This window comes from Peromyscus maniculatus, chromosome 8 (genome assembly GCF_049852395.1).
Source record: "Peromyscus maniculatus bairdii isolate BWxNUB_F1_BW_parent chromosome 8, HU_Pman_BW_mat_3.1, whole genome shotgun sequence".
NCBI lineage: Eukaryota > Metazoa > Chordata > Mammalia > Rodentia > Cricetidae > Peromyscus > Peromyscus maniculatus.
Window position 1 is genome coordinate 38086713 of NC_134859.1, and position 16683 is coordinate 38103395.

General features: G+C 49.8%; 1 protein-coding gene across 7 annotated transcripts in view; it reads right to left on the bottom strand.

Annotated features, from left to right (window-relative positions):
- The window catches only part of Slc22a4 (solute carrier family 22 member 4), a 54865-nt gene that overhangs the window by 18745 nt on the left and 19437 nt on the right, over positions 1-16683 (bottom strand). For 2 of the 7 annotated variants that reach the window (XM_006995902.4, XM_015989298.3), the window contains exons 2-4: positions 11694-11797; positions 9241-9395; positions 1765-1936 (exon numbers count right to left, since the gene is read on the bottom strand). In XM_006995902.4, coding sequence (XP_006995964.1) covers positions 1765-1936; positions 9241-9395; positions 11694-11797 — 431 coding nt within the window. Of the gene's footprint in view, positions 1-1764; positions 1937-8021; positions 8226-9240; positions 9396-11693; positions 11798-16683 lie in introns of those variants that run through there. The other 5 variants (XM_076578376.1, XM_042283999.2, XM_076578377.1 and 2 more) reach the window with 4 other exon arrangements.

The following is a 16683-nucleotide window of genomic DNA, read 5'->3' on the forward strand; positions in this document are numbered from 1 at the left end:
GGTCTCCTTTTGTCTTGTTTAAATATGAGAAAGTAAAGAAGGGACATTCTGAAGAGGGGGTTGTGGCTAGTACTTTATTTCCATTAAAAAAAAAATCTGTTCTTGTCAGGTGGAGATGCGGGCCTTTAATCCCAGCACTTGGGAGGCAGAGGCAGGCGGATCTCTGACTTAGAGGCCAGCCTGGTCACAAAGCGAGTTCCAGGACAGCTATGCCTACACAAAGAAACCTGTCTCAAAAAACAAAAACAAACAAGAAATCTGGTCTCTTCCCAAAGCCTCCAGTTATCCCTACATGGTAAGACTCAGTCAGGAATCTCCAAACCAGGCTATTCCCACAAGTGCTGCTTCAAAACTGGGTTGGGGAAGCATTTGAGGGCATCAGTTTGGTGGTACACCACTTGCCCAGTATGCATAGGACTCTAGGTTCAATCTCCATCTTAAAACGAATGTTTCCATTAGGGGAGGGGGGCTGCCATAGGAGAAATAATGCCTTCTCTAAGACTGTTCGAACTCAACTAATTTGGGGAGCTGGGAATATGACTCAGGGTGAGCGTACTTGCCTAGCATGCGTGAAGTTCAGGGCTCTGTCTCCAGCACCGCATAAACGGTTTGCGGTAGCTAACACCTGTTATCCTAGCATTTGGGAGGCAGAAGCAGAAGGATAAGGACAGGCCACCCTTGGCTCATACTGAGGAGTCCAGGGCAAGCCTAGAATACAGGAGACTCTGCTGAAAAATAATGATCATTTTCAGGACAAAGCATATGTATATATCAAGTACACCTTAGATGCTAATTATGAAGAACAGTTACATGTTCCTTGGTCTCTATAGAATTGGTCCCAGGACCCCTGGCAGATGCCAAAATTCTCTCATGTTCAACCCTCTTACATCAAATTGCATAGTGGTTTGTGTGCCTGTAGCTACTCAAGAAGCTGAGGTGGGAGGACCATTTGGACCAAGGAGCTCAAGACCAATTTATGTAACATAGCAGGGCCGTGTCTAAAACAAAATTGGGACTAGTGTGTAGCTCTGTGGTAGAGTGCTTGATAGCATGCACAGGCCTTCAGTTCCACCCCCAGCACAGCAAAACAAAACAACTTCAATAAAATAGGTGTAAGATTTGTATATAACCTGTGCACATCTTGTGTACATGTATACAAGTAATCTCTGGATTACTTACAATATCCAACACAATGTATAACACCCCATTTGTAGGGAGTTTGCTGGAGACAGGCCTTGGGTATGCTGCCTTTGAGCTATCTACCATCAGCCCCTCAATGTCTAATGAAATGCAAACACAGTATAAGAGTGGCCGGTGTCTACTGTTCTGTGAAAAAGAAGGAAAACAGTTTAAACATGCTCAGGGCACTACTTTCTGGTTCTGTACTTTGCATCACGCATGTGGAGCTCATGGGCAGTTGGGGCGGACTGAACCGTGGTTGAATAGAGAAAGGATTTCTAAAGAAAGTGCCTGAAACTGAGGACAGAGTTAAAAACATTGCCCAACAGTACCAGCTCCACAGACAACATGGAAACGGGCATGAGGCTGGAGTGGGAATCATCTGGAAGAAGGCTAGAGTTCCTGGGAACCAGGCTTTTGCACAGTGCATGTGCCCAGAGATGCAGAGCGTGCTGCGAGCTTGGAGGCACCAGGGCAAGCTGCAGTAGAGAGCATGCAGATGCAGCTGGGTGAGCAGTGAGCTCATCTCTGGGGGAGCCTGCCTGCCGCAGCAGAGGGCTGACCAGGAATGGCAGTTGTACTCACCACCACAGGGGGACACACAGCACCCCAGGAAGTGTCAGGGCCAGCAGCAGCATCCTCCAGTCTCGGATGAAGTATGCAAACAGCGGCAGTACCATATAGCCGATTGCAAAAAATGTACAGACTCCTAATGTGGAGAAGATAATTCGAACTGACTTGCTCAGAATTTCAGTTCCTGTCCAAAATAAGGGGGCAGAATTAGCATTTCCACCCCTTCAACATTTGCTTTTCCAGATAGGATTGAAGCCGTGTGTGCTCACCAAGGCCTCACCAATGAAACTGAAGCACCTGCCTTCTGAGAATGAAACACCTGCCTTCTGAGAATGAGACACCTGCCTTCTGAGAATGCTGCATTTTCAGAATAAGGGGCCAGTGGGAGACACAGGCTGTCTGGGCCAGGAGACAAGCATGGCTCTTTGAGACGCTGTGTGGGAGTCAGGGTGTGGGATGCTTGTCCACAACTCTCATCTGTGTGCAAATAGACACTGGTCTATGAGACAACAGTGGTGCTGCCAGCTGTCGGGACACACTCCTGTCCTTGAACCCTCGGACATGATACCCGGAAGCCAGCTGCCTCTGGAACTTCCCAGAGCTGGCAACCAGCACTGGAGCTGTTGTTCCCCAGGCAGACTGCTCTCTGATGGGACAGCAAGGAAGGAGCGCTGTTCTGCTGTCCCTGTAGTGGCAGCCCAGACACCAGACACACACCCAGTGACCAGTGCAGAGGCTCAAGGCCACGTGCAGTTGGCGGTGTTTGGGGAAGGATATGCTGGCAGCTGGTTCTGTCCCATGCAGCAAGCGGCACAGCAGGTCACTAGCAGCAGGTCTTCAGGGATGGTGGTGTCACTTAGGTCCGGATTCTAGCACACTAGAAGTCTATCCACTCCGGGCCCACTGACCTAAGGACAGAGGTATGGCCAAGGGCACGAGCTTCACCTTTGGTGTAGGGCCTGCCCACACTAGTAATATTGATTACCAAATTGAAGGATCTAGAATCACCCTGAAGACAACACTTTGAGCATGTCAGTGAGTTTCTGGATTGAGCTGACTGAGCTAGGAACACCCGTCCTGAATGTGGGCAGCACCAGTGCATGGGATGCCATCGAGAGTGAATGAAAAGGAGAAAGGGAGTCATACTCCTCTGTGGTTTCCTTCTGATTTTTTTCTTCCAGTTTCTGGAGAAAGCTGAGGCTGGGCTTGAACTTCATAGTCTTCTGCTGGATGTCCAGTGTGGACCAGACTTCTAACCCCAGGGCCACCTCTCTGCCTGTAGGCTTTCCTAGGGTGGTGTCTGATTACCTTAGTTTCATGAGTACAATTTCCTTACTTTATGAATGACTACACTTTACAATGGTCTGGCTGTCTTGGTCTGAGATTATGATATGATAATGAATGGGTATGTGGGGTGTGAGTGAGTGTGTGTGTGTGTGTGTGTGTGTGTGTGTGTGTGTGTGTGTGTGCTTCCTAAGCAGAAATCTAGAAGCAGAGAATCTGATCATGGAAATTAAAAGCACAGAGGACTAAGTGAGACTTGTTTCTGTGTGAGGCCAGTAGATAAACTGTAGCACTGGGACAGGGTTTAGATAGAGCAGATGCTAACAGACTCAGGATGAGTTGACTGTGCACCAGGTACCAGGCAAAGCCAGAGATCTGCCAGCCTGTGGGTCAAGGTGGACTGTACAACTGTACAACTCCTTGTTAGTCCTAATGCTCTATAACTTTTAGGGTCTCTCCCTTCCTTATACACTGCTGTCATTGAGTGAGAAATGTCCCTAACAGGCTTGTGTGTTCGAACACTTAGCCTTAGCTGAGGGCACTATGGGGAAGGTGATGGAGCCTTGCTGGAGGAAGTCTATCTAAGGGTAGGCTTTGGGCTTTGCGAGGCTGACTCCACTTCTTTTTCTCTCTATGCCTCTTATGTGGGGAGAAAGTGTTCTCACCCTATTTCCTGACTGCCAGGTCGGCCCCTGCCCCTGCTGCCATAGACTCCACCTCCATAGACCGTAGCCCCTTGGGAACTGTAAGCCAAAGCGGACCCTTTCTTCCCGAAGCAGCTTTTTGTCAGGGTACCCGATCGCCATCATCGCCACAGTCATTATGACTGTCACCATTGTCACCATCATCACCATAGACATTGTGATTGTCACCATTGTCACCATCATCACCACAGACATTGTGACTGTCACCATTGTCACCATCATCGCCACAGACATTGTGATTGTCACCATTGTCACCATCATCGCCACAGACATTGTGATTGTCACCATCATCACCACAGACATTGTGACTGTCACCATTGTCACCATCATCGCCACAGACATTGTGACTGTCACCATCATCGCCACAGACATTGTGACTGTCACAGCCATCACCTTCACAGCCATCACCTTCACAGCCATCACTTTTCTGAGCAGTTCTTTAAGCTCCATGCTAGGCCAAATGCTTACATGAACAACCTCTTTGACTCTTACAGATATTCATCTGAGACATAAGGAGTTAAAGCCACTTCTCTACATTCATGTATCAGTAACAGTGACACAGACTGGATGTGGCACCTCACACTTAGAATCCCAGAACCCAGGAAGTGGAGGGAGGGTGATCAGGAGTTCTTTGGTTGCATACGCTGTGAGTTCAATGTCCACTTGAGCTACATGAGACCGTGTCTCAACATTCACACACACACACACACACACACACACACACACACACACACACACACACACACACACACAAATGGGCTGGGGGCTCAGTGGGTAAAGTGGTGGTTGATCAAGCATGAGGATCTGCACACATCTGTAACTCTGAGAGCTTCCTGGCCAGTCAGTCTAGCTGAAATGGGTAAGTCAGATCCAGTGAGAGAGTACGGCAGAAGACTTAGAACATTAACTTCTGGTTTCCACACATGCACGTACAAGAGTACCACACATGCACATATACACACATGAACATCATACAAGCACATCACACATGCATATACACACATGAACAAAATTCAAATAAATAAAAATCCTTAAACCCAGAGCAAACAATAAAACCCAACACAGTGATGTAGCTAGAATATAAGTTATATTAGTCGACTGATGTGTGTCTAGCCTTCAAGAAGAAAATTGCCTGGCCAAACCCATGGTCTTATGGACCAGTCCTTCAGCTGGGATGCTAGTGGAGACACAAGAGGAGATGAGTGAGGTTTTGAATGTCTTTTAGTCCTTCCTGGGCTGATCATTAAACTGGCTAAGAGCCAAGCAGTTCTCTCTATGGAACACCAGGAGAGGGCCCCAAGTCTGGCAGATTCAATAAGCTCTCCGTGCTCACCCAGAAAAAAGAGCCATGGCAGAGATGACATCCAGCTCTGCTCACCAGATCCCCTTCCTCCTCCTTCTCCTCCTCTTCCTCCGCACCATAGGCTCACGTTCCCAGGCAAAGCCTGGCTTCTCTGTGTTTCCTGAGAGCAAAACTCTCACATCCAAGTCAAAGCCATGTCCTGGCTCTAGTGAGACCATGAGCAGCCCTAGGAGATCATGCCTCCTCCACCCAGTAGGCTCCTGTCCTTTGACATCAAAACTTTGTCAGTCAGTCCCAGGAACCACTAGGCACACACCATGAGGGGGCAGCAGGGCATGCACCTCAATGCAACAGGGTCTGCAGCTGATTCTAGCTCAGGGAACAAGCCTGGGAAATGAGCATCTTCCAGGATGGGCTGAGGGGGCGTGTCCTACATCGCAGTGGGGAGGGTGTGGGCTCCTCTATGCTAAGTCTCCAATGATGGTTAGTATTGCTTGTCAACTTGATGGGGTCTAGAATCACCTAGGAGACAAATCTCTGGGTATTCATGTGAGGGAGTTTCTAGATTGGGTTAACTGTGGAGGAAAGATCCTCCTAAATGTGGATGGTGTCAGGGTATGGGATAGGGTACAGGGCTGAATAAAAGGGAGAGAGAAAGTTTGACACAGGTGTTCATCTGTGTCAGCTTCCTGACTGATGACACAGTGTGACCAGGAGCCTCAGGTCCTGCTGCCATGACACAGGAAATATGATACCAGTCTGTGGTATTTTGCTATGCCATTGCATTCAAATAGACAAGGGCAAAGGTACATTTCCAGTTCAAATCATTTAAGGGCTGGCATGTACATCCACTATACAATGCATGCAGGAGACCCATGGTTTCATCTTCAATATCACAAAGACAAATACTTTAGCAGATAAGTGAAAAATAATAAAAAAAATAAATATGTGGCTGATAAAAGCTGCATAACCAGTGATGTAGTTCAATTTCAAAGAAACCTGAGATTCCTGGTAGCCAAGGTTATAGAAGGTACCATCAGCTGTACACTTACTGAAAGGGAAACATATGGACCAGAAGAAGCAAGCTTTAAACATGTCTAGAGAACTGTTATAGCACGGGATGGCAGGGGTGGGTGTGGGATAGCGGTTGGGTGTTGATGTTAGAAGTTCTGGAAAACACTGAATTAATGAATCAGTCAAGACGGGAGGTAGTTAGGTTTTCCTGTGGAAAGCTGAGAAGCAGCTCATTATAGGGGATGAAGGAGGACGCTGCTGCCATTTTACCCAGAAGTCTGCAGGCGGGTTCAGGGCACTGTGCCTGAGAATGACATGGCAATCGGGGAAAGCTGGGGTTCCAGAGGGTCATTGACCCTGACCTCGAGTCCCACTTCCTCCATCTGTGTTGCTTTGGGGATAGGTTTGGCTTGCCTTTTGTATAACCCTAAGGCTCTGGCAAGCCTGGTGAGGTTTTAAGAGCAGCCTACAAGACTCTGTACTGCTTTGGGAAGAATTCAGCTTCTGCAATCAGTGCAAAGATTGATTTCCAAGCTGAGCTTTTTACCATCCCAAGCTTCCAGATTCTTTCCCAGAGCCCGGAGGATAGAAGTGCAGGGACAGACAGACCTTCTCAAATCTGGCTTCAAGGAAAAACCCCAACCAACGCCCCCGGAATGTAGCTATTTTATCCTGACACACCAGAGGGCGCTGCTGGGCTGCAGGAAAACCAGCAACCACCATGTCTGTCCTTCCCCAAGTCCTCCCTTTTGCAGGAACTTTGCCTGTTCTGGGACAGATCAGTTTTCAGTGACACTCTTAGGTCTTCAGACCTAAGGTCTTAACACAAGTGTTATCCCAGGATCTAATGTCAGCGGTTTCCTGTAGAGCCCGCTAGGATGAGGGGTGTGGACCCAACAGACAGGGAGCCCTCTATTGGCTGTTGACTTGACACACCTCAGCTCAACCTACCCTTGACCTGGCCCTCTTCCTCTCTACCCTGCACTTGAAGGTGAGGCCACGTGGGCAGGAGGCGGGGCTGTGGGAAGTAGTTCCAGAGCTGTGGCATTGCTCCACTCTCACAGAAGAGGCTCTCAGAGCTGGAGTCCCTGTGTCCCTGGAGAAACAGGTCCTGTTCTATGTGACTTGAACAGCTGGGGTTGGGGTCCTGGGAGGCTGAGCCAGCAGATAAAGTGCTTGCCAAGAAGGAATGAGAAAGTGAGTTCAAATCCCTAATACTCACCTAAAAGAGCTGGGCACTGTAGCACGTGACTGTAATCCCAGTGCTGGAGAGGCAGAGACAGGAGGATCCCCGGGGTGGGCTGAGCAGCCAGTTTAGCCTGGGAGCTCCAGGTTCAGTGTAAGATCTTATGTCAAAAGATAAGGTGACTAGCCAGGCTGTTGGCCTCTGATAATCTGAGGTGAAGCCCAGGGACCCAGACAGAGGAAGGAGAAAATGAACTTCAGCAAGTTGTTCTCTGCCCTGCACACACGTGCTATGTACGGCACGGGTGCACCGTTTCCACACACAAAATGACATTCAATTAAAAAAAATAGGTGGACAGTGATGGTGAAAGATACCTGGTGTTTTCCTCTGCCTTCCACCTGCCTGCACTCCTGTGCTCACGCTTATGCGTGCGCGCGCGCGCGCGCGCGCGCGCGCGCACACACACACACACACACACACACACTCTAAATAAGTAAGTAAAATGCACCAGAGGTTGTGACATAGACCTCCTTGCTTGCTTGGGGGTCTTGCTGCTAGCCTGGGCTGCTCTGGATTTGTCCTCCCATCCAGGATGACCTTCAGGTCCTCCCCCCAAGGTCACACCACTCACTGTCTGCAGCTCTTTGCTTCTGCACAAACCTCTCTGCCCTCTACAGAAACGGCAATTTCTCTTACGGTGAGTTTTGTTTGTTTTGCTTTTTTGAACCGTGCATGGTCTTGCTACATGGCCCAGGCTGTCCTAAAACTTGGCATTCACCTGTCTCTGCTTCCTGACAGCATGTGTGCAGCCTCACAGATGACCTCAGTGAAATTCCTGTTCCACTCCTCATCCCTACAGAGGACAACTGCTCTCTTCATGCTAGCTACCTGCTGGGACCATGTGGCTCCTGCTTGCTCTGTCTCCTCCTGTGTGTCCTCCCTCCTCAGACACGAGACTGGGCCTGTGGCAAGAAGCCCTTCACCAATAATTAAAGGAGTGGAATTTGGACAATTCCACCTTGGCAACCTGACAGAGGGTGTGCATGTCTTTGGCTAACAGAACACACCATTGCCAAGGCCAGTGAGTCACAGGCTCCTGAGAGCAGTCAGAGCCACAGAGCCAGGTGCAAGAAAGGCGTTAATTAGAGTTCTGTTAAAGAGGCACAACCAGTAATTATGCTGGGACAGTGGGGACAAACTGGGATACTTTGGGGTCAACTAGAATGGTTGTACTGAAGATTGTAGGACTCAGTGTTCACTGTGCTTGGGGTGTGTCTCATCTCCTCTCGTCATGGTGGGGGGATCACAGAGTATATTGGTGGTGGGGCTCACATGTTTGCGAACAGTCCTGAATGATTTCCATGAAGCTCACCTCATTTCCTTCCCAGAAAAGCTGGAGAGGGTCCAGGGCCTCCTCAAGGCTTAGTAACTGATGCCTTGCCCTCCCTCAGCCTGGCCTTCCACAGCAGGACTGTTATCACAGAGGCACAGCTGTCCTGTGCACAGCTCATGTGCTCTGGGTGTGGACTCAGACTCAGGCCAGAGCAGATCTACCCAGATGGGACAAATTCTTGCCACAGAGCAAGCGCCTCTCCCTCTGTATATATGCCCTATCAATCCCTCCACCCTTAAGTCCCTTGTAGGCCAGCAGCCCTGTGCCTCCATAGCCCAGACAAGAACTTCATATCCCTGATATCTATCTCTGAGAACCTCCTGTCCCAAGCCCCTTGCTCCTGAGGATGTCTTAGCTGTTGTGTGGCTACTTCTTCCCAGCTCCAGCTCTTGTTTTTGGCCAGTACAGATGGCCCCCCGTGAGCCCTGTCCTGCTGTGACTGGCTGAAGGTGCCCATAGCTGCAGCACCCCTCCACCCAAAAAAAATCCCACATGTTTCCAAAGTTGAAGACACTCTGGGCTCACACACCCTCAGTGGCTCCCTCCTGCCTGGCATTTTACAGGATTGAAAGAAAGGGTCCCAAGTCTCAAAAGTCATTCCTACCTAGTATGAAGGCCACCACATAGTTGGAGATCTGGCCCATGCCCACAATGACAAATAACACGGTAAACATCTCCCAGTTGGTGGAGAAAATCTGCACGAAGCTGAATCCAGTCTGCACGGCCATGGTTGCAAAGAGGACTTTCTTCCTGCCAAACCTATAGAATATAACATAACATAACATAACATAACATAACATAACATAGCATAGCATACCGTAACGTAACCTAACATCACTCAGGGTGTGTTGTCACACCAAGCCTAGCTTCACTGTAGGGTCTGTCTTGTCTCAGGATTCAGATTTTTTTTCTTCCCTGTAGTATCCTGTTAGTCTCCTCCCCAGAGAGGCCTCCACAATCCCCCTGTCCAGGAACTACCTTCCCAGGTGCCAAGCCTTGCTTCTGGAGAAAACGGGCAACTCCTGTGAGGACCACGTGGACACGCCTGATCTTTAGAAGGAGCCAAGGAGGGCCAGGGGTGGGGCTCAGTGGAGAGAGTGCTTGCTTAGCACGAACGAAGCTCTGGCGTGGAGCCCCAGAATGGTGCATAGCTGTAATTCCAGCACTTGAGAGGCTGAGGCAGGAGGATCAGAAGCTCAAGGCCACCGTTGGCTACATAGTGATTTCGAGGCCATTCTTGACCGTCCTGGGCCTGTCTCGGGGTGGGGTAGGGGGAAGAGGAGCCACGGGTAAAAACTGCCACACCGTTTAGGAAAAGTGGGCAAAACACAAAGTGCAGATGGCAGATACTTCTCATGTCACCCGCATGGGAATTCTGTAAGTTTAGAAACACTCTCAAGGGCTGTTGCTTCTTAACCTTGGCTGCACTTGGAACCACCCAGAGAGCTTTGAAAACGGCAGACAGTCCTTGATTTGCAATGGGTCAGCTTAGGCCTTCCTGACTTTACAGTGGTTAGAAAGTGCTCTGTACTCCGTTGGAATCCCTGCTTTGGATCCTGTTCTCCTGTTTCCCCACGCTCCCTGCTGGACAGGGGTGTGGCCCGTGGGCCTCTCTATCCATGCTGACAGACAGTGAGGGGAAACAATTGGCCCTCTACATTTGGCCGTTTGCTGGGCTAGCATGTCATATTAGGTGTGTGAAGAGTTTCTTTCAATCTCGTCTTTTCAGTCTCGGGTGGGTTTATCAGGCCAGGGCTCAGGGAAGGTCAAGGAGCACCCGCACGCAGCTGCCCAGGTGTGTCTCTGTGTCTCTAAAACTGCAAACCACTGCTCTAGGGGAAGATGTCATGCTCAGCTCTGTCTGGTGTGTGCCACTGGTCAGTTTATTTTTTCATTCTGGCAGTGACTGTCGTGTTGTAAAAATGGTGGGAAGGAGGGGCCCACGTGGGAGTTTTGTTGAGGGGAGGGGAGAGAAGGGGAAGAGAATGGGCAGAGACCAGTCCCTGGGGACAAGAGTGAAGAAAGAGAAAGAGGAGACAGGAGATGGGCAAGGCCCACCTTTTATAAGGAAATGTAGTGAATGTGCAGAGGGGATGCTCTTAGTGGCTGCAGCTGAGGTCTATCCTGTCAGGACCCTAAGGGCAGGCCAGTACAGATGCCTAAATGCTGACCGTGACCAGTGGACAGGGTGGAGCATTCTTGTCCCGTTCCCACTGGGCTTTAAAGCTCTCGGGAGGGGCAGATCCCCCGAAGCCTTGTCTAACTATTCAGCACTCTCACCTGCTGTGGCCACAAGAGAACATATAGGGCGGGTAGAACACAACTTGGGAAACTGCAATCTTGTCCCTACGAAGCCTGCAAGCTCTGGTGGCCAACAGCCAGCCTGGGTCAGTTCTATGGCTGCAGGCCCAGCCGTGGCTCTGCTCCCAGGCTCAGAGAGGGCAGAGCTGATTCGACTCGGCTTTACTCTAGCTGCTGGCTGTTTGTACAGCAACAACATGTCGTCTGTCCCCTGCCCTGTCAAGAACTGAGGGCAGAGTCAGGGGCAATGATGATACCAGCACCCTGTTCTGTGAAAGGGGCTTGTGGCCAAAGGGCCCCACTTTCTAGTGGGGTCAATATTTCTATCTCTTGGGTCAAAGCCTTCGAGTTCAGACTGGAGTGTGACAGAGTGGGTCTTGGCAGGATGCTGAGGCTAGGGCTGCATATGAGTGTCATCTGGGAAAGACTTATTTATTTACTTAGCTAGTCAGTCACTCAGTTAGTTAGATAGGCCGGGTCTTATTATGTAGGGGTGCTCCTGTCAAGGTTGTGTCCTAGATTTTTCTGGGAAAGATTGATTTAGTTAGTCAGACAAGGTCTTGATAGAGAGTCCAGGCTGACATTGAACCTTTAATCCTCTTCTCAGACCCCAGCCTTCCAAGTGCTAGCCTCTTCCTACTAGCCACTCAGTGCCTCGAGGATTCTTCTCTGTGTAGAAAACCTTGGCCTTATGTCAGGATGGGCTGTGGACTGATAAGTGGCTCCACCTCAGTGTTCCCCATCCAGAGTGCTTACCTGTCCGACAGCTGCCCAGACACGAAGGAACCACAGAGAACGCCTACGAAGAACAGGGAGGTGGTGAGGGGTGTCTTCCAGTCATCCTCACACACCAGATTCCACTGCCAACAAGACAGCATGCAACGTGAGCCCAGTCCTCCAGCAGGACCCACCCGTGCCCAACTCCAAGGAGCGCCAGATGGATGCCAGGGGCACTGTCCTCCCTTGTGCCAGCCTGCTGGCTCTGTGCAAAGGGCACAGGCCTTGCAGCTTTGGGTTTGACTCTGCCAGTCAGTGTGACAGGTAGCCTGGGGCATGCCACCGTCTCCCACTGAGACACTAGCTACCTCTTCAGGAGGGAGGAGATGGCTTCAACCTGCTTGCATTGTCTGTGGAGAGGGCTGGTGAGCCCTCAACCACAGAGCAGTAGGAAGCAAAGGAGCCCCTGTCCCTCTGAGGCAGCGCAGAAGGGAGAGATTGGAAAAGCCGGAAGAGTAGGGCAGAAGACCTAGCTGGTTGGTCCAGGAGTGAAGAGTTGAACAGTGAAAAGAGCTGCAGCGCTGCGTGAGTTTATTTTTTTAAGAGGACTTCTCAGCAAAGCATTGGCTTCCTGGTCCCCTCAAACCTAGACGCGGAGCATCTGACCCACTCCAGGGACCACTGTACCCGCACTGCCAGGCCGACCCACCCTTTTCAAGGCTCGTCTAAGCCTCCTTCCTCCACTCCTCTGCCCTCCCTCCCACCCAGCTTTCCTGGCAGTGTGGGCCCTCCCAGTCCCCAGGCCCTATGGCTCCTGCTAAACACTAACAAGTTCCTGCTGGTGGATCCATAAAACCAGTTTCTGCCAGAGTTTCTCTTCCCAGATTTCCACTGAAGTCAACGCAGCCCAGTCTCAAGGGAGGTGCAGAGGTTTCCAAGTGTGCTTGGAGACCTCTGTTTTATATATTTTGGGCTTGAGGTGTGTGTGGGAGCAGTGTGCCACAAGGTAAGCCAGCAGAGGAGAAGGACCCTCCAGCCCACCCCTTGCTCTACTGTGTGGGCATCCTACATCCACGGCATTTGTGGAGCAGCTCTGTTTGTATTCCCCATAGCTGCCGTCAAAGTGTAGTTGATTTAAATTAATTCGTGCATATGCATCATGCCATATCGCATTCTGTAGTGCAGAGAGGTGTGTCTAGAAACACTGACAAACGAAAAGCAGAAACCAAAATGCTAAGGCAATCAGGGCAAAAAGGTCAGGGGGCTTATAAAAACTCAGGTCAGGAGTCACAGCAGACTGTCCTGTCCAAGGGTCTACCTGTGGCAGTGGGTTTCCAGAGCTGGCTTTGGCTATCACAGCAGCTCAGCTTTAGAAGGGCCTCAGGAACTCACAGTGATCTGAGAGCAACAGCTTGCCTAAGTCCTGAGACCTAAGGATTTCCCCTTATAGGTTTTCTTCCATAAAGGGTCACTCCAGGCTCATGCTGCCAGTAGGGTGTCCAAGCATGGCTCGGCAGAAGGAAAACATGGACCAGGAAGTCAGTTCTTCAGCCTTCAGAAGCAACCAAGGCTCAATCTCAGGCTAACTGGAATGACGTCACCCCACCTGGTACTATAGTGTGACTGTTCCCACTAAAACTCATGGTGAAATTTAATCCCTATAGTAAGGGATTAAGGAAGTAAACATACTTAATTCAACAATGGTGTTTGGAGATAGGAATTTTGGGTGGTGAAGATAGGAATTTTGGGTGGTGATTAAGTGAAATGAGATGACAGGGTGAGGCTTAACCCAAAGGGACAGCAGCTTTGTAAGAGGACAGATCTAAGTGAGCTTTCTGTTTCACTACGAGATGCCCCGTGTAAGAAGGTCCACACTAGACACAGCCCCTGGCCTTGAACTCCTCAACACTCATAACCGTGATTTGAACAAGCCTTTATTCTACGTGTGTGTTGGTATGTGTGTATGGTTTTCTATATGTGTGTGTGTGTGTGTGTGTGTGTGTGTGTGTGTGCTACATACATGTGAGTGTGCATCCACACATATGGAGGGTAGAGGAAGACACCAGGTGTCTTTCTACATCACTTCCTGTCTTATTCCCTGAAATAGGGCCTCTCATTGAACTGGAAGCTCCCAATTAGACTATGCTGGCCAGTGTGTTCCCAGGATCTACCTTTCTCCAGCCTTTAATGCTGGGGTTATAGACATGTGCGGCCATGCCTGACTTTTTTACGTGAGTCCTAGGGATTTGAACTCAGGTCTATGGGCACCCACCTAGCAAGTGTTCTTGCTCACCGAGTCCAAGCCTTCATTCTTTATAAATTACCCAGAAATGGGGCCAACAAGGCTTGGAGGGTTAAGGTGCTTGCTGAGTGAGCCTGGCCACCTGAGTTCAATTCCTGGCGCTCACATGAAGGTGGAAGAGGAGGACCGACTTCACAAAGCTGTCCTCTGACCTCCACGTGCACGCTGTGGTACGTGCACTCTCCCCCTACACATTACCCACCCATCCATACTAATATTAATAAATGAAATGAGGTTAAAAAGTAAATTACTCAGAAATGAAAATGGACCTGAGGTCCCTGAATGGGCTCTGAGAGACAAGACAGACAACAAGCCTTCTACTGCTGTCCAGCCAGCTTCCTGTGCTTTGCCAGTCTATAGACCAGAGGGGAGAGTCAAGATATATCTGAGTAAATGGCTACCTTCCTCCAAAAGTAGCTGGCTAATGCTTAGAGAGCAGCTTGAGATCGAACCCTGACACACAGAGGCACATCATCGCATGTCCAAGGGCAGGACAAAGAGATCCTATACTTCTTCCAGCCCGTGACATTAGAACGTAATTGCTTAGGACTGGGGGTACAAGGCCTCCGTCACCGCATCCAGCCTTGTGCAGAACACAACACATCTTACGCCAGCAGTGGTGTTAGTTACATGCCAGTCATTAGCCATCCCTATTCAGCTGCATCTCGACAGCAAAGAGCTTCCAAGTGGAATGTTCTCTGCTTTGTGGTTTTAAAAATTGTTTCACTGTCAGGACTTTGAAACAGAGAGGCAAAGAAAGGGCTTAGTGGCCGGCACAGTGGAGCACGCTTTTAATCCCAGCACTTGGGGGAGGTGGAGCTGGGTGGATCCTGAGTTCAAGGGCAGCCTGGTCTACATAGTGAGTTCCAGGACAGCCAGGGCTACACAGAGAAACCCTGCCTCAAAACACCAAAAACAAACAAAATATATAAATAAATAAATGGACTTAGAGACAGAAAGGAAAGAGAAAGGTTGATGGAGATGGAGTCAGACCCAGCATGAGAAAAAAAAATGGGTGGGAATTCTACTAATGTGTAGGCCCAGAGCAAACCGAACTGGCTGAACCCCTGGTTCAAAAATAGCAAGTACAAAATTTAGATGACCTTCATTTCTCCCTTTTTCTCTCTTTAGTTGTCTCTCTCTCTCCCTCTCTTTTCCTTTCTTTCGTGTGTGTGTGCGCGCGCGCGTGTGTGTGTGTGTGTGTGTGTGTGTGTGTGTGTGTGTGTGTGTGAATGCCAACGTTGACCATTGAAGGGGCCCTGCACCTTATTTTTTGAGACAGGGCTCACTAATTAGGCAAGGCCTGTTGGTCAGCAAAGCCTCAGGGGTCTCTCTGTCTACCTTCCCCAGTGTTGGGATAACAAATGTACTTCACCACGCTGAGCTTTTTCACATGGGCTCTGGGGATCAGACTCAGGTCATCCTGCTTACATGGCAAACACTTTATTGACTGAGCCATCTTCCTGGGCCTGGAATTAAGGGTTTCCAGACAGGTATGGTGGTGGAAGCCTAGAGGATCGGGAGTTTTGAGGATAGCCTGTGCTATACAGCAAGTCCTTGTTTCAAAAAAAAAAAAGTTCTGGAAAAAAGGGAAAAAAAAAAAGAATTTCAAAACACCCAAAGAACATTGTGATCAAGTGTGGGGGCCCTGTGTGACTACACAGGTTGGACACCATGAAGGTAGCCTGTTGGGGACAGTAATCAAACCTGTTTTCTTTGTACAGAAGCATGGATGCTGGGGAGGGTGAGATTGGTTCAGTGCCCTGCAACTCTTTCCTGGAGACCATGGCTGTGGGTCTCTTTCCCTCCACGAAGAGGAAGAGGTGCCCAACAAGGTGTCCTGACCAGCCATGAGCACACAGTAGCCATTTGCCCCAGTCCTGTATCGGGTACTGCATGCCTTTGGGAACCCTGGTAAATGTGTTAGATAACACTGCTGTCCACGGTTTGCTCCGGGCTCCAGTTCCCTTCTGAGGGTTTTTGTGCCCAAGGAGTCTCTCTGGAAAGCTGTGAGGAGCTCTGGTTTACAGACAGAGTCCTAGCTGGGGCTTGTGGGACTAGAATCCAGTCAACCGAGCAGTAGTGCAAAGAGAAGCCTTTCCATCCAAAGGTCTGCTGTTGGGGAAGCAAGGCCCTGACTACTTTTAACCCCTTGGGATTTGAGGGATGTGTCTTGGAAACCCCACTAGTCAGGACCCAGTGATAACAGGTGCCATAGTCAATCTGTTGAAAGACCTGTTTCTCTTGATGGGATGGAAATCCTACCCAGGTGAACACACATGAACACACAAACACACTACTAGCTAGAGGATCAGAGCCTAAAAGTGGATGTCCCACTAGCCAGCTGGCTGGCCTTGTTCTGGGGAATGTCCTTTTAAGCCAAACATTAATGTTTTCAAAACAGGCTCCCCCTTTCCTTTCTGGTGAGAGTGAAATGTAGCAACCAGCTGGCTCAAGCTACGTAGGGGGAGGAGTACTGGATGTGTGCCCCTTCCCCCCAGACCCAGTCTCCGGGTCTAAGACTGAGGTTAGAATTCTGCCCTCACTCCAGCAGCATGACCGCACATGCGCAGTTCAGGAGCTAAGCAAAGGGTCTTGCGTCTTAAGTCGTCAGTGTGCACTGGTGACTATGGTCACGCAATCAGCGCATGCCTGGCGTAGCTCCGTAAGCCCACCTGCTCCTTAAAAAGCTGGACACAGACCCCCCTCCCCTTCTCTGTTCTCTTT